We start from the raw sequence: 18,514 nt of genomic DNA, 5'->3' as shown, positions 1-18,514 counted from the left end.
TTGCGGTGTTATGCAGAAGAAATTACAGATGCCTTCTGTAGCCATTGCTACAGATGCTTTCTGTAGCCTAATAAAGGGACTAAGAATAATTCCCAAAGCCGTCTTCTATGTGATTTCTCTGCTTATCTTGTTCGTTTTGCAGCACTAGCAGCTGTTGTGGGAAGACTCCTGCCTTGACGTCTTCCATTCCCAGTTAGAATTTTCAGTGAGTCTAAAGTGGCAGAGTTTCGTGAAGTTCTGGGTTAAAGTTGTAGTGATGCAAATTAGGGATGTGCAGAATAGTTCAGATTTAAATTTAAAGGCGGTTCCAATTCAGAGCAAGACACACAGTTTTCCCCCCCATGAATTTGGTTCAGATATAGAGCAAAACACATTCATTTCATGTGGAATCATTTTGAGTGTTCCATGCTATTTTAGGTGGTGCGATTTATCATGCTGCAAAAGTGGATCAGGGTGGGGAAGAACAGTAAGCTTCATAAACTCTTAAATACTAAGATGGAAACAAACAGGCTGTGTACATCAGTGGTGGAATTCCAATTTTTAATTACCGGTTCTGCGACATGGCTTGGTGGGTATGGTGTGGCTTGGTGGGCATGGCAGGGGAGGATACTGCAAAATCCCCATTCCCTCCCCACTCCTGGGGGAAGGATATTGCAAAATCTCCATTCCCACCTCACTCTGGGGCCCACTAGAGGTGGTATTTGCCGGTTCTCCGAACTACTCAAAATTTCCGCTACCAGTTCTCCAGAACCTGCTGAATAGCACCCCTGGCGTACATGGTTGTCTATAAAATTAAGTTTATGCATACACGGGCAATTGATTTGAATTGTTCTGCAGGGAGGGAGGGAGCCATGCTTCATATTCCTTTCAATAATTTTGTCCATGGCAATAGAAGAAGGATATACTTAGTTCTGAATTCAAAGAAGGCAGACTAGGAGGAGGATGAAACAAAAGCTTCCATAATATAGGTTTTCAAAACAGTTTACGGTTTCTCTTTTTCTTTCTTGGCTGTTCTTGGCCTGTTCTTTCTTGGAACAGGTATGGTGACCAAAGAATGCATAAAAACATTAAGTGAGGTCATCTGACAATTCAAGGCTCAATTTCAATAAGCTGATGATACCCATTTTTATCTCTTGGCTCCAGGTTAGTCAAGTGATGCTGTTAAAATTCTTGTCCCAGCATCTGGAGACTAAACCAGCTCCAACTTAATCCTACCAAGACTGAGTAGCTGTGGATATTATGGTTACCCAAGAGCTGTGTGGATTCTTCAGCTTCAGTATTGGGATTAAGTATCCCTGCTCAAAATTAGTGGCCAATCTGGAGATCACCATTGACTCATATCTCCTGCTTGAAGAATAGGTGGCAGCTGTGCCCAAGAATTTGCATAGCTTGAGAGTCACATGCTCCTTCCTGATCAAGAGAATCAGACAATCACTCATGCCCTGGTCACTTTGCAGTTTGATTGCTGCAATGTACACTACATGGCGCTGACCTTGAAGTCTCCCGTCATGCTCCAACTGATCCAGAATGCAGTCATGGACATACCTCATTGTGCCCATGTGCTATCATTGCCTTGTGAGCTATACCAGGGTGCTTCCAGGTTCAATTCAAGATGCATGTGAAAAGTTCTGGATGACATCAGGGCCAGGATATCTGAGGAACTCTGCATCTCTCATAGTTTCTGCCCAGCAGACAAAAATTAGCAGAGTTGGCACACTCCAATTCCTTTTGATTAAACAGTGTCCTCTATCAAGAGCCATGTTGTGTGTCTTCCCTACTGTAAAGCCTGCTCTCTGGAAATCACCCTAGAGATTCATGTAGGTCTTAAAATATTCATGATGTCTTTGAAAACCTGGTTGCTCTCCAAGATCTTGGGGACAAGATGGGTATTGTCCCCTTTGTAGATGTGTTTCTGTCTATATAGTTTATTTTTCAGAAAGATGTTGATTTTGTTTACTTGCATTGTATTTTCTTATTGTTGCATGTTTTATATTGTGAATTGCCCAGAGTAATACTGAGAATTTACTAAATAAATCTATAATCTTTTTACTTCAGGTAAGCACTTGTCACTCTAAAATTGATGAGCTGTTCTCCGGAAAGCTGTACTTGATTGGCATTGCTGCCATAGTAGTGGCTGTAATCATGGTAAGTGCTGGCTCTGTTGTTTACAGTGGAATGTTCCCAAAGAGCAAAATATATTGCCACACTTTCAGGAATTGTGTGTAGCTGGACATTGGGAGGTTTTTTTAAAAAGGGGTGTGGGGAGCTTGACCTTCCAAACATGTATTATCCTGTTCATCAAGTTTGTGGTTTTGGATGGGGGAAGGAAGTTTATTAGCAAGATGAAAGAAGGCAAAGAAACGGATGAACTTGTTGCCAAGAATAAGCTTGGAAAGCAAAGACACTCAAAAGAGCTCTTTCCATCTCATTGAATAATATTCAGTCTTGCTAAGAAGAAATAGCAGACATGCCGCTCCCCTCCTCTATTGTGATGGCTGTAAACATAATTTCTTACATCTATAAAGGGATCTTTGTTCCTGGGGAAGCTGATGTGCATTATCCCAAAGAGAAAAGAAGCCCCGCCACTTTTGCCAATATTCCTTAATTTGCTCCTTCTCTAGCAGAGAAAGCTGCAGGTTGACAATGCAAAAGCTTTCTTCTTGGGCCTCCAGGCAGCAAGACTGAAAAAGGGAACTTTTTAGCTCAGCCTTTCCCAGGTTGGATGCACTTCAGTGTGTGGAGATCAACTTCAGATTTTCCTAAACAGGAGAATTCATGCTGAAAATGCATCTGGAAGGGACAAAAGTTGAGGAAATGCTCTTCCAGGCAAGCAACTCACATAAACAACTGGGACTCACCCTCCTTGAATCAGGGCTCATTTAATATCCCTTTCTGCCTTTTCAATTGAGATGGTGGATTTTGTTATCATGTCGGTTTCCTTCTAGAGGTTTTCTTTACGGTAGTCTTGAGTTTGTGACAGCAAGTGAGACTGAGATTGCTGGTGCTAAGTGACATAAAGGCAACGTCACACAACCACATTGTTTAGCAACAACAATCCCAGAAGTCCCACTTGTTGTCATAGTCCCAAGGTGCACAAGTCAAAGCAGGAAGTCCCAGGCAAGGAATACAAGAATGCAGCTGGGTATGGGTGTGTGTGGCAGGGAAGCCAGCACAACCTATGCACAACTTGGAGGAAACCAGGGCAGAGGGGCGCTGTGGCACCACATGAGTGCAGGAAGGCCAGAGTGACATAATGGAGCAATTTGTGATCTTCCCTGCTGGCTTCTCCAATGACTTTGCCAGTGAGAAGCTGGCAGGAAAGGTTGCACATGGTGATCGCATGACTGCAGAAATGATGCTTTCTGATCAGAGCTTCAAGGATTGGTCATATGTCCATTTTTTCAGTGCTGCCATAACTTCAGTCGCTGAACGAATGGACTTAAGTTGAAGATTGTCAGTTTTTTATTTGATCCAATTAAAATTAGGTGTGACAGCGTTTAGCTTCCATCACTATTAATTATGCTGCATTTGCAATGCAAGGCAATTTAGAAATTCTGTAACATTTCCAACAAATAACAAAATCCCATCTATAAAGTTCATGTTTGGTCTTTATTGTTTATTTATTTATTTATTTATTTTTGCTTTAATTTATATGCCGCCCTTCTCCGGCGACTCAGGACAGCTTACAATGCGTTAAGCAATAGTTAAGCAATAATAAGTTTAGTATTTAAAATAATTAGAGAAAGATATGATTAGAATTAATTTTTTTGTTTATATGATTTTAAATATTTTTGTTAAGTCACCAGTAAATTCCATTTGCGTTAAAGCCCATTTCAGACATGCTACCCAGAACTTACTTATACATTAGGCTGCTCGAAAGAGAATAAAATAATGGATTGCCTGCAGTTGTACAGGTGATCCTTGACTTGCAACCACAATTAAGCCCAAAATTACTCTTGTTAAAGGAGACATTAACAAATGAGTTATGCCCCATTTTACAACTTTTCTGCCACAGTTGTTAAGCGATTCACTGCATTTGATAAGGTAGTAACCTGGTTGGTTAGATGAACCTGGCTTCCCAGTTGATTTTGCTTGTCGGAAGGTGGCAAAAGGGAATCACATGACCGCAGGACACGGACACACACACAGGCATCTGGATTTTAATCACATGATCATGGGGATGCTGCAAAGATCGTAACTGTGAAAAACGGTCATAAGTCACATTTTTCAGTGCCGTTGTCACTTTGAATGGTCACTAAACAAACTGTCGCAAGTCAAGGACTATCTGTAACGTGGCTGGAGTCTCACTGTCCTCGTCTTTTTTTCTTGGCCTGCAGATCTTTGAGATGATCCTGAGCATGGTGCTGTGCTGTGGCATTAGGAATAGTTCTGTCTATTGAGAAGAGGAAGAAGAGTGCTAAAGTGGTGGTGCCAGTGTGACCCGAAGTGCCACTGCCTGATCAGGAGACACTTGTAACAAAGAAAGAAAGAAAGAAAGAAAATTATGTATATAACTTTTCAGATATTATCCTACGGAGCGTATCATTCTTACTTGGAAGTCTTCTTGTTCATTTTAAAGGATGGGGGAAAGGAGAGTTTTCTGTATATTTGTGGCAAAATTAGTTACACACCGGTTTATGGGTTTAAAAAATGCTATCCTGCTGGTGGTTCCGGGCTTTTATCAAAAATAGGCTTTCTCTCCCTCTTCTCAGCCATTGCTCCCATTTTATCAAGAAATGGGAATTTATGAATTTATTCTTCAAGGGGTTTAATCCTTATGAGGAATGTGGAAAGTGTTTTGCTTTTTTTGTCCTCTGGTGGAGATAAGAGTAAAATCTTCCTGTTCCAACTTTTTTGTCTTGATTATAAAGAACTCTTGGATTCTTGGACTAAATGTGTGAACATAAGTGTACAAGAGTCCCTGAGCAGAATTAAACTGTTTTGCTATTCTGTTACTAAACATGCACATTTGTCAGTATTTTTTATAATAATAACCCCACCTTCATTAAAAAGATTTTTAACCAATTTGCATAAATCTATTACCTTGATGTCCATTACATTTCCTGGAGACAAAGCAAGGATCCAAGTCACAAATCTTCACAAAATGCTAATTTACAGAAAGGAAGAGTTAGCCCCCAACCTGGTTTCTTAATTTTGATATAATTCTCTCTCTTTTTTTTAGATGTAGGTCTAATAATGGATTATACACTCTTTCAATATTTTAACACCCACATTGCTTACACATTATTACTTCCGCTGCAAATATTGCCTAACGTTTGCTTGATAAATGTGTAGTATTTTAATGCCAAAAATAATTATTGTGGGAAACCAATTAAATAATTTCTGGAAGCCTATTCATTAAATGTAATTTGTTGGTTTTAAGGAAGCAACTATTCTGTGTCATTGAAAAGACTTGAATAAAGCTAGATAATATCCGTCAAGATACATAAATAGGGGTATGACCCCACAAATAAAACCTTGAACCTATATTCCAGTAGGCAACCTGTACAAATCGTGATGACAAAGAAATATTTTTTTAATTGCATCGTCACAGAGCAAACCTAAGCCTTTCATACTTGTGTCCTGGCATCAGACACAAGTACCCAAATCACCAGGTTTTTGTATCATGACATGCATTTCGTTGTTTGTCCCATCCCCTACAGATTCCTGTGTTTCCTCATCTCCGTACACCAGAAATAGAACAAGAAAACTATAAACTGGGCAGTTATCCAGAACTCTTAACCTCATCCATTATGTTTCCAGACAGATACCTCTTTCATATCTCCTCTTTGATTTGCTTATGATTTCTGACCATTCTTTCCCACTTATCCATCCTTAGTGCAAAACTGGAAATTGTCTTGTTCTTTCCCCAGTTCTGCTAACTGTATTTTCTGTTAGCCTCCAGATGTTTGAAAATCACCTGGGACAATTGGTATTATTGTCCAATACATCTGGAAGTTTCCAAATCAGGGAATATTCATTGTGCCATAGAATGGCCATAAGCATAGAGTTTTGTTTTTGAAATACAGAATTCACTAATACAGATATAAACTTATCCTGTTTACCACCTCTTAGTTCCTCAAATTTATCTTCCACAGTTTTCATGCGGTTCTTGAAGAAATCATTTTAATCTTGGTTTCTTCTACTGTACCACATCAGCTGCAGTAGATTCAGTGTCCTTTAAAATAGTAGTTGGAACAAGTGAGCTGGATGTTAGCTGAATCAATCTATATTTATCTAAAAGGAAGACAATTCTAAAATTAAAAATACTAGTCTCTTCCCATTGAAAGAGGGGGGGAGGACTTAACTGCCTCCTTGATTGTATTCTTGTCTCTTTTTAAAGTAAATTATTTGGAGTAAAAACTACTCCCTTCAGGCAGACAAAGCAAATATAACAATCTGTGTAAATTAGAATCTCAGGGTACACAAGACAGGTCAGAAAATAATCTGTTGATTAGACATTTATTTCTCTCTCGGTCCCACCACACTGCCTCTTGTTCTCACTTTCTGGTGTAGGCAGCAACCAGATTCAATTCCTCCATGGGGGTTCTTTAAATATCTGTCCCAAATAAAAATCATTTTGTTTCTGGCATCCTTAGGAAACTATGTCTCGAGTCTTGCTGATTATGCTTGCAGGAAATAAGGAAGACATCTTTTAGCCTTAGAAATAGCCTTAAAGCAACACTGCCCTGAATGTCAAGTTTGCATGCACTAAAAACAAAAGTGATTCTAACAGTTTTCAAAGGCTTTGGGGTTACATGGTCCAATATACTACACTACAGTATATGTACAAATCCTAGGTATCAGTTGTGCATGTACATTTTATCTACATACATATATTGTGTGTGTGTGTGTGCATGCGCATTGGGATCACCAGAGTACAGAATGGATATGTGTAACTCTCAGCCTTTTATTGGATGTCCATGAGAAATGTGTATAAATGTGCAACTAAATAGTCTCTGTCTTGTTTTTCCTATATCGTATTTGAATATTGTTCAGTGTTCAGTTGGTGATATGTAAGCAGCCAGAGTTCTCTTTTGAAGATTAATTACTCTGTCCTTTAGCAATTGAAATGGATCAAGTGCATTATTTGGACAAAAAGTTAGCTTTGAGCAAAGAACACTTTTTAAATAGAAAGTGTGGTGTAGGCCAGCGTTTCCAAACTTAGCAACTTTTAAGATGTGTGGACTTCAACTCCCTGAATTCCTCAGCCAGCATGCTTGAGGTCTAAAAGTTGTTGAGGTTGGTAAATACTGGTGTAGATGATGATTGGATGCCCTGGCTCAATATAAATTGTAATAGACCAAAAGAAAATTAAGGAAGATTTTCTCCAGGTTACCAAAACCTGCCTATTTGGATCAAAAACAGATAGAGTTTGAAATGGCAAAGAAGGGGGTGCTTAAAAAGATATCTGCCCTTTTAGAAGTTTTTATTAGGAGCAAAATGCATTTTGAGCAATAGATTGAATATGTACCTCTCTAAATCAAGTAATGTGAATGGAGACTGCTAGATTTTTTTTATTTGTACTTTTTATTTTTAAAAAGTGGCAAGTATGTTGCTTTTGCTCCTGGGACTAGAAAAGCAAAAGTGTTCACAAGTTTGAAGTCTTGATTCATAGAATCAAATTCCAAAAAAAAAGAAAATTGAGTAGCAGTTGAGCCAATTTGGTTGACTTGAGCAGTGTAACTGTATACAACATTTCAAAACAAGCAGTTTGTAATCTTTAGTCAACAACAAAGATAGGTAAGAAGCGTCTTCCAGCTGTTTTTGAATTTCTACTCCCAAGATTCTTTGCTTTTGTGCTGGGTCTGATGGGAGTCGCAGTCCAAAACATCTGGAAGACATTAGATTGATTATATCTAGTCTAGAGAAATTGAAGATCCCATTGGAAAACAAGTTATCCACTCTATTACTTCAAGCTGCAGCTGACAAATGATTTACAGAAATGAAATTCATGTATTGAATACCAGGTGATGGAGAGCTTCTTCTTGATATATTGGGATTTTTTTCCCCCCTGTATGTAGATTTCCCTCCTCTGTCTAGCAGAGCACGCACATGCATGCTGTCTGAAATGATGCAGTCTCTGATCAGTCATATTGTGTGAACTGCTGTTTGTGTAAATGTGCCTAAGTCCTTTTTCAGTACCAGTAATGACAGGATCTGTTTCTTTAATCTGTCTACAAAGAGCTGAGGGATTAGCAAAAGAGACACAGATGCCTTCCGGATTCAAAAACTGGCTGATAAATTGGCTAATGAAGTATCCCATGTGCGGTACCATCTGCCATAAAATCAAGCCATAAAAGTGCCTATGTTGAGATTGAAGGAATAGAAAAAAATCTCTTTCAGTATAGCTCTTAATGTTTGGAGGAAAGCGGAGAATTGAAAATGTTCATTTCTAAAATGAGATGAAAGGCTTAGGTAGAATGAAGGCTTCATACCAATTGGAGCCAAGTTGAACAAACTGTGAAGTTTTATCTTCACAATAATTTGTGTTAGATCTAAGAAAATTCATAATGGTTATGTGTCCCAGATGATGTAAATTGGCAGAATTGGAATATGGATATGCCTCAGTCTTAATTTTTTAAGATGCTTGGGGAATGGTGGGAGGGAGAGAGAAATTATGATAGAGAAAAAAAATCTCTTATAAAAAGCCGGTGCAAAGTCAACGTGCCCTTTTAAGACTGCTTATTTAAGGAGGGTAGACTTTCTCAATCCCTTCTTCTCTGTAACATTTGGGAAATTCTAAGAATTGAAATCCATTATTCTGGAAGGGACCAGATTGTAGAAGGTCAGTGTACTATACTGGGAGGCCAAACTGAGCTGCTGGCAACATGAAACTGAATGCTTTGTTTTGTTTTATATAAGAGAACCTGTCACAAGCTATGTTAACTTTTCTTCTTTGGCTTTTTTTTTTACTTTTAAATATTTCAATAAACATTTTCTCTAGCGTGTGTTGTGCTAGGAAGCTCTGTTTTTTTACAACACCTGAGTACTTCAACTATCACATCTCTATAGCAATAGCAAAGTCAGCCCTGGGAACAAAGGACAAAGGGACAAAGGCCAAAACACACAGGAAGGGCACCACAGCTGTTAGCCATTTCCATTTGAATCTTGCTTATTTCTTAGAAAAGCCTAAAACTCCATTTATGCTCAAATTTGATATGTTTAATTAGAGGGTAAATGCAGCATCTCCTTTTCCAAAGTGGTCAACCTTCTTTTGCTTGCGTGGTAAATTGTAGATATTTGAAGGATTTTGTTATAGTGTACAAGCACTGTAACAACAAACCTGCTTTCAAATCTAAGGGCAATAACATGGGAGTCAGGATCCTGCAAATGGAGTTTTTTCTCTTGCCAGAACAATTCTGTCTAAAAAAGCAACTTCCCTTCCCACCTCACTGTTCTCATTGTTTGGCTAGTCTTGTGCCTTCAAATCACATCTATTTACTGTTGTCCTGTTTGTTTATTGAATGTTAAAATATCTCTCAAAATAACTTAAAAAAAAAGATACATGAAAATAATTTTAGCAGCCAAAAAGGTATATTGTAAAATTTACTCTTGGCCTAGTATGGGTGTGCTAACCCACATTCTGGATGAAATCCAATTTCACTTTGCTCTTTTTATACTTTTTTCCTGTTTAAAAACAGTCTACTTCCTATTCCTCAAAGTATATATGAAAATTGAAATTACATTGAAACTGAAGTATGCTTCATCCTGGTATTGTATAAGATGACTCCAGTATGTCCTGTGTCAGAAAGCCCAGTTGTGTTAAATATCTCCAGAAGGATAACAAGAACAAAGTAGATAGACACTGCAGAAAGATATGAAGGCGATATGAAGAAAGAGTATTAAAACTAGTTTTCTGTTCAGCTTCAGAAATCTGAATAACCTGAACTATAAGAACAAGAAATTTAAATTGGACTTTTACACTTGTTTGTTCATACAAGTACGCACATACTATCTGGCATACAAGTACCACTACACATTTTATAATTCTCAAATCTTGGTTCTGTTTAAGAAAGTGGCCCACTTAAAGTCAGAAAACTCCAGCTTTATTTATACACCACCTGATTACCAAGTACAATAAACTGGTTTTATGCTCCACTTGGGAGTGTCCATTAAATCCGAATTTACATCATGCACATCAGTTTGTTGTTTCCAAGTCATTCATGGAATTACCTAGCAATAATGACATTTGAAATAATAGTGCAAATTATGATTTAATACGCAAGCCTTTCGTGAGGGTGAAGTCTGAGCAAAGATAATGTAGTGAATCCAAAGTTTACTGAACCAGTGTGTATTAAAAAGGGGGGGGAATAGTTTTGGAAAATTATAGCTAATTGTTCCAGGTGTAACCCTTTTATGTACATACCCAGTAGAATAGAGATGGAGAGTAAGGCATCAGTGGTCCCTTTGTTCTGTACTATAAAGGGAACAATTTGGTGAGGGGGGATGATGTACCCAACAGAAACCACGCTTCCCATCCACAAGTTCTTTGACTTATTGAGATTCTAATGCTTACTCTCAGGATTTTTATAGTTCTACTCAAGATCTATCAGCTTAACTGACTCTTGACTGACTTAAGATGACTCTTGCTTAACATTTGGATCATGAATCAACTGAAGAAGCTTCTTGGGTAAGAAGTGAAACATTTTCAAAGGAAAAAAACCAAGAAAGTCCAGTTGCCTTTGGGAAAAAGCACCAATGGAATAACCATGACCTGAGAATTTCTATGGACAACTGGTAGTTATGGCAGAAGGGACTTTGGGCTCTGCTTTTGCTTTCCTTATTGAAATGCCATTTGGAGGACATGGCTTCCCATTACTTTCTGAACCATTCCTTGGGTGGTTATTAAACAAACTCCCGAATATTACTATTATATTCTGTATTATTGTGTCTGTTCAAAGTTAAATGTCCTTATTACTTTTGATCCCTTAATCTTCTCTTCCTTGATATAGATCACTAAAAGGAAGAGTGTCAGATGTAAATGCCTTATTCCCTATTGTGTAAATAATGTATATATGGGATATCAGGGGTTAACTTATTCTTTGTTTCTTAATGTATTCATAATTCACCACTCCCACTCTTGGCTCCACCCTTTGTATATATAAGGAGCCACCTTCACCATTTTCTTTGCTTCTATCTGTGAATATTCAGTGAATATAGAATGCCTACTATAATGAAAGAGAAATATATTTAAACCTCTAACTCTCATTATTATTATTGAGTCTGATCCTAAAAATATTGCAACAAACTGGTAGCAGAGGATGGTTTATTGACTCAATAAATACCTAAAAATGTCTAAGAAAGATAGGCCCAACACCAGGGCCTATAGCAAAGAAATAGAAACTGAACAAGAAATAATCAACGAATCCACAAACGCGATTTCGAGAGAATCCGAAGAATACACCACTGAAGAAGAAGAATTAATAAATGAAAATGATGGCCAGGAGGAAATCGAAATAGAAAATAACGAACTCAGGTCAGAGATACTGAAGCTATTAAAAAGCCAGAAGAATGATGAAAGTCTCATCGCGAACCTCCAAGAAATGCTGAAGAACAGCGGAGCAGCGAGAGAGAAAAACATCGCTAAAGAGAAACCCAAAGACCAAAAAACTGTGAGTGATATGACTACAGAGAAAGTAGTTATGAAAAAGAAAAGATGTGGTCCCGCGCGAAATTTTGAATGGCAGCCATCTTGGTTTCAACAAGCCTCCAAAGTGAGCGAAGCAGAGCCAATCAAAATGCTCAGTTCAAAATTTCTGGCGCGAAAAACGTTATCAGACAACGAAAGTGAAAAGGAGGATTCAAACTCTTCGGAAGAGCCAGAATCAGAAAATGAAAACGACTTAACGAAATCCCAAGTAAAGTCAGCAATGAAGACGCTTTTTGCTGCATTTGGGCCAAAATTAAAAATTTCCAAAGCGCCAACGAAGAAGCAAGCGAACAAGCCGATACTTCAAGACCTGCACGCTCCCATCCTGACTTCGAGAACGACGACGCCCGAGCCCAGAGAGCCATGTCGATTCCGCCCTACACCGCAGACCGAAGCAAGTGCCAACGCACCCAAAAGAAAGAGAAGAACAGTCGCCGCCATCAGAACTCCTAAGACCGAGCCAGAGACCGACTCGTCTGAAGAGGAGCGGAGCGAGCGAGCTACAATGGAGAGAACCTTCCACGACGACGTCAAAGAAGAAATGAACAACGCGCATGTGCGAAACTACGTAGACGGTCCGGAAAGACTTGAACTGGCCAGAGAACCGCGCAGACTCGTTGCGAGCATTCCCATGCCGTTTTGCAATTTCCTACACTTGCGAGACCACGGACTACCTCAGGTTGTAAGTAATGGACAAAATAATGTGGGTAACTTACCCAGTGACTTCCCAAAACTTAGGGTTGATGGCATTAATTTACAAGAATGGTATCAACAGCTCCAGGTTGTCTTTATGAAAGAAAATTTACTATTTTTTATCACTAGTCCCCCAAGAAGACCTTGGACTTTAAAAATAGATTGTTTACACCATAAGGCATTTTTCTTAATAATATCTAGCGTGTCTCCTGCGATGTATCATAGCATCAAACCAAATCTAACTGTTTCAGAAATAATTCAATGCATGTTTAATTTGTTTCACAGCGATAGTGTAGCTACCACCACAAGAATGTCTAAGGACTTCTTTTCTTCCAGAGTAAAACCAGGGGTTTCCATAAGTGAGCATTTAATATCTTTAAACAAAATAAGAGCTGAGCTGCATTTGAGGGGGGAAGTGATTTCAGATCAAACAATGAAAAGTGTTATTATCAACTCACTTGATTCATCATGGGATAGTTTTATGTCACACTTAGACACCATCAATCTAGGATATTTGTCAATAGAAAGTCTGTCTAACAAATTGATAGCAGAAGACAATTCAAGAAAAAATCGTTATAGCAATCACACAGAACACAAATCTTTTAGGAAGGTAGCTTTCCAAGAAAAATATAATGAAACTTTTAAATGCCACAATTGTGGGTCCAGAGAACACAATAGAAGAGATTGTCCCAAAATTTCAAAGGAAAGACATAGGTCAGAATATAGGAATAAATACAATTATAGACAGTCTTCCACAGATAGACATAAATATAGAAGCCCACCAAATTACAGAGAAAGTAGAGGGGGCAGAGAAAATTCAAAAGAGAGAAAATCTGGTTCACTGAATGGACTAAATAAACAAGACAGCGCTAAAACGCAACCAAATGAGAACAATAATTGGCTTATTGATTCTGGAGCAACTAATCACACCACTAATAACAAAAATATATTGTCTTCATTTACAGAAGATAAGTTTGTAATAAAAGTAGCTAATCAAAAAAAAGTTCAAGTATTAGGCAGAGGGAATGTGACCTTGCCTGGTCTAGGAAAAATAGAGGGGGTATTGTTAATACCAGAAATACCTCATAACATACTAAGTGCCATAAAACTAAGCAGAGATTCTGACATCAATATAGTTTTCTCAAAGGGAAAAGCAACTTTAGAGAAGAATAAAACAAATGTAGGCACTGTGATGATTAAAGGAGGCCTACCCTATCTGATAACAAAAGAAAGATGGTTACATAACATTGATTCAAATATGGAAGATTGTATTGAGGCAGATGATGAAAATATTAGTAACAGTGACAATGATGAATGTAAAATATCTCATGATCACACAGATACACACAATGAGAAGAAACCAAAAATAGGTAAACCAATTCATGACGAGTGTGCTCATATCTTACATAGGAAGTTAGGACATGCAAGTTTTCCTGTAGTACAAAAATGATTGAACACGCAGAAGGTGTCAAAATAAAAAATTGTGAAAATTATTTGGAATGCTCAGTATGTAAATCTACTAAATTAAAAACTAGTCCCAGGCCAAAAAAATCCACCAGATCAACTAACAAAATTTTTGACTTAGTACACATGGACTTAGTTGGTCCATTAACTCCATCAATCACTTATAGAAAACGTTACTTCCTAACAATAGTAGACGATTACAGTCGCTATGGTTTTGTTTACACATTAAAACACAAGGATGAAACCTTTCAAAAATTTAAGGAATTTTACAAACGCATAGAAACACAACATAATATCAGAATAAAACAAATTATGACAGATAGGGGATGTGAATTCATGTCTAAAGAATTCTCCCAATGGTTAAAGGATAGAGGAATGCTACATTACACGTCTAGTCCATTTTCTGCGTTCCAGAACGGGATTGCAGAGAGAAAGAATTCCACATTACAAACCATGATTAGATGCACATTAGAGGATGCTGGTTTAGGCAAACAATTTTGGTCAGAAGCCCTACATTATTCAAATTACACTCAAAATAGAACCTGGTCCAGTATTGTGAATAAGACACCATATGAGGTGATGTATAATAGGAAACCAAAATTAGCACACATGCACATATTTGGGGTCACTGCAGACGTACACATACCCAAACAGTTGAGAAGAAAGGGAGAAAACGTATCCAGAAGACTAAGATTTATGGGATATGAAACTGGCACCAAAGGGTACAGATTCATTGATAATAATAATAAATTTATAGTTTCCAGAACAGCTGTGTTCCATGAACAGGCCAACTGGTCTAAATTACATCTTAATGAAATATTTCCGAATAAATGCAAAGATACCAAATCTCGTGAGGAAGGGACGATAGAAAATCAAAATGTTAACAAAAATAAAAACAAAAACAAAACATGGACAAATAGTCAACACAAAATAAAGACAGACACATTAACAAAAAAGGAAGCAAGATATTTGCATGACTACCATAGCAAACCAGAAAGAGCTATTAGGAACAACAGAAATCAAATACCAAATAAATACAGAGATTACATAATGCATATGGATGGTGAACAAATAACACCTAATACATATGAGGAAGTATTAAAACTACCTCGTGAAGAAAAGGAAAAATGGGAACTAGCTATGAAAAAAGAGATGGAAAGTTTGCAAGGATTAAATGTATTCACACCTGCGATTGCACCCAAAGATAAAACAATTATTGGTACCAGGTGGATTTATAAAATTAAGAACCTAGAAGGAGGCAATACCTTATACAAAGCTAGATTGGTTGCACAAGGTTATGCACAAAAATATCCGGAGGACTATACTGACACATACTCCCCCACAGTAAGAACAGAGAGTGTTAAAACAGCTCTAGTAGTAGCATCCGCACTCAATCTTGATGTATTTCAATATGACATACAGACTGCGTACCTACACGCAAAACTAGATAAGGAAATATATGTAAGAGCACCTCACAGTCAATACACTAATAAAAATGAAATTTGGCTATTGAACAAGAGTTTATACGGATTAAAGCAATCTGGCAAAAGATGGTACGATTGCTTGGTAAAAGTACTTAAGACCATGGATTTCAACGCTACCACTGCTGATAACTGTTTCTTTGTCAAAAAGAGTGATGATCACATTGAATTTGTATTGATTTATGTAGATGATATTTTATATATAGGAAAACACAAAGAGAGAAGAGAAATCTTTGTAAACAAGTTAAATGAACATTTCTCGTTGAAATCTCTAGGTAAAGTAAACAAATACCTTGGTGTACAAATTAACAAAACTAGAAGGGGATTCAAACTTACTCAGAAAGATAAGATTATTGAACTTCTAAACAAATGCAATTTAAACAATGCCAAACCCTGTGACACTCCTATGCAAACTGATTTCCTTAGAAATACTGATGAATCTTCCCCTGAATTCAGGGATAATACATTTTATAGATCAGTCATAGGTTCACTTCTTTATATATCTAATTGGACCAGGCCAGATATTGCATTACCACTCAATTTATTATCAAGGCACGTTAGCAAACCAACAATGTATCACTGGGAAGCTGTCAAAAGAATTTTAAGATATCTGAAAAGTACATTAGACTTTTGCCTAGTATTAGAACCTAGTGATAATAAAGAACCAAGACTTACATGTTACGCAGATGCGGATTGGGCTGGAGATATATCATGCAGAAAAAGCACTTCTGGTTATATTTTTCTGTTAAATGACTGTCCAGTTTACTGGTACACTGGTAAACAAGAACTGGTAGCCACTTCAACCACAGAAGCGGAATATGTTTGTTTATCCAAAGCCGCAAATAACCTTGTATGGTTTAATGATTTAATTTCAGATGTTTGGAAAAAACCTGCTTTGCCTTTTGTTATGCATGAAGACAATAAAGCGGCCATTGAAATATCTAGATCCGATGCCATTGGACAAAGATCCAGGCATATAGATATAAAATTTAAGCATGTGAGACAATTGTCTCAAGATGGATTTATCAAAGCAGTGCATTGTGATACCTCTGAACAATTAGCTGACATATTGACGAAGCCTTTACCTTCTAAACAGCACAAATACTTAACTTCCAAATTGTATGTCTTATATTGTCCTGAATCTGAATGTAATTGATGTTGTATAGCGAACCGGCATTTAGAGGGGGATTTGTCAGATGTAAATGCCTTATTCCCTATTGTGTAAATAATGTATATATGGGATATCAGGGGTTAACTTATTCTTTGTTTCTTAATGTATTCATAATTCACCACTCCCACTCTTGGCTCCACCCTTTGTATATATAAGGAGCCACCTTCACCATTTTCTTTGCTTCTATCTGTGAATATTCAGTGAATATAGAATGCCTACTATAATTAAAGAGAAATATATTTAAACCTCTAACTCTCATTATTATTATTGAGTCTGATCCTAAAAATATTGCAACAAAGAGAATTGCAAAAGTAACAAAATGAAGATTACAAAGTGTAGTGTGATTAATTTTCACATCCTACCAAACTGCTAAATTAGAGAAAGGAATAAGGTTGACACCTTGGTCTCAACTGTTACGACACCCAAACAACTCCCCCATTGGTACCCCAAGCCATTTGGCAAAACCACGTTTTAAGATTCTTATGAAAAGTCAGGAGAATGGAAGCCAATCTCACCTCAGGAGATAAGATATTTCAAAGGGCAAGAGCTTCTTTTTTCTATAATCAATAGGAATATCAAGAAGTGTAGTGCAAAAAACAGTAGAAGACACCAAGTGACTGACTTCGGCTCTATTATGTAGCTCCATTTCAATGGCAATGAATTTATTAATTTGTTTGTTTGTTTTGTGAATGGCCACATGTACTGAGCACTGGATCCTCTGGGAAAAAACTTTCAAGATTTCCACTTAATTTTTTCTTTCAAGAAAACCAGATGATTATTTTCCACTGTTGCTACTGAATGAATGTGAAAAATAGCTCATCTTACAAACAACAATCCTTCAAACAACATATAGATTGAAATAGAGATGCAAGTTAAAGAAAATCTATTGATATAAGAGATAGCCCATTAAGAAAAAAATCCAATTTTTAAGCCAAACCGATCAATTGCTTGCATTCTCAATTGTACAATTTAATCTTCAAGACATGTAATCTGAGGAAGGACTTCAAGGGAAAATGGCAGACTGGAAGGCAGCTCTGGAGAAAAGCAGTCGACACTAGCAGTATTAACAGTCCTCTCTGGATCAATCAAAGACGTGAAATCACCCAAACTATTTCTTACAGTTGTTCCTCTTCCTCATAAATGGACCATAAAACAGTGATTCCTGGTGTGTGGAGGGTAATTGGGACACAGGAGGGATTCACAATATTTACTCCAGCTGCAAACAGAGCTTTTTAAAGGTCACTAAGTTTGTGCACTTCTCTTGAAATTGCCTATTAATGGCTTCAGTGAAGTTAGACACCGCAAAGTGACAAGGTTGGAAATACCAGATGAGTGCCTTCAATCCTCAGTAAAAGTTATTTGAAAATTTATTTTTATAATCTTAAAACTCAAAATGAACAGCAAAAAGCAAGACAAGGTTTTGGCCTCAAAGTTTTATAGGGTCCGAAAACATTGAGCTTTGGACTTTGAATATTAAAACTTCGAAACTATTTTTTAAAGATAAATGTATCCTTGCTAGTGAGAAAGAAAAATTGTTTGTGAGATTGGAGATGTAATAAGACAAATAATCTATAATGACATTTTGAGACATCTTTGAGAAACTGCACAGGGACCTACCTCATAAATTTAATTTGATTATGTCAGATATTGTGTGTTCTTGAGAACAGTATGTTACAGAAAAATATATGCAGCAAAATTTACCCAACAAAAATATGAACGAGATTCTGAAAAAGAATTTGTCACCAGATATAAAGAGAAAACTGACTAAGATTTTAAAAAATTAAGAAGGAATTAAAAATTATAATCCCAGAGAACAATTTCAATAACTTCCTTTTGCTGGATTTGCTTAAAGTGCTAAAGAAAGCTGTAACAAGGATCAACCTCATGAATGGATTACAGAAGACAGTTCTGTATGGAAGAAAAAATTGGAGCTTATTTTTTGTTAAGGAGAAATGGTATTTGTAATTAATATTAAAATCCTAGTATTCTGTTTGAACCTTTTGCTGATAACAGGATTAAGATGTGATTTACTTGATTTGCGGGTTATGGGAT

At 37.1% G+C, this 18,514-nt stretch overlaps 1 protein-coding gene across 1 annotated transcript in view; it reads left to right on the top strand.

Annotated features, from left to right (window-relative positions):
* Positions 1-8,951, top strand: part of CD81 (CD81 molecule) — a 66,426-nt gene extending 57,475 nt beyond the window's left edge. Inside the window, exons 7-8 of the mRNA XM_034416895.3 lie at positions 2,056-2,145; positions 4,338-8,951. Coding sequence (XP_034272786.1) covers positions 2,056-2,145; positions 4,338-4,400 — 153 coding nt within the window. The 3' untranslated portion in view covers positions 4,401-8,951. The remainder of the gene's footprint in view (positions 1-2,055; positions 2,146-4,337) is intronic.
* Positions 8,952-18,514: the final 9,563 nt, after the last annotated feature.

This window comes from Pantherophis guttatus, chromosome 1 (genome assembly GCF_059756535.1).
Source record: "Pantherophis guttatus breed Tessera chromosome 1, ASM5975653v1, whole genome shotgun sequence".
Lineage (NCBI taxonomy): Eukaryota > Metazoa > Chordata > Lepidosauria > Squamata > Colubridae > Pantherophis > Pantherophis guttatus.
This window is presented reverse-complemented; position numbering and strand designations above follow the sequence as displayed.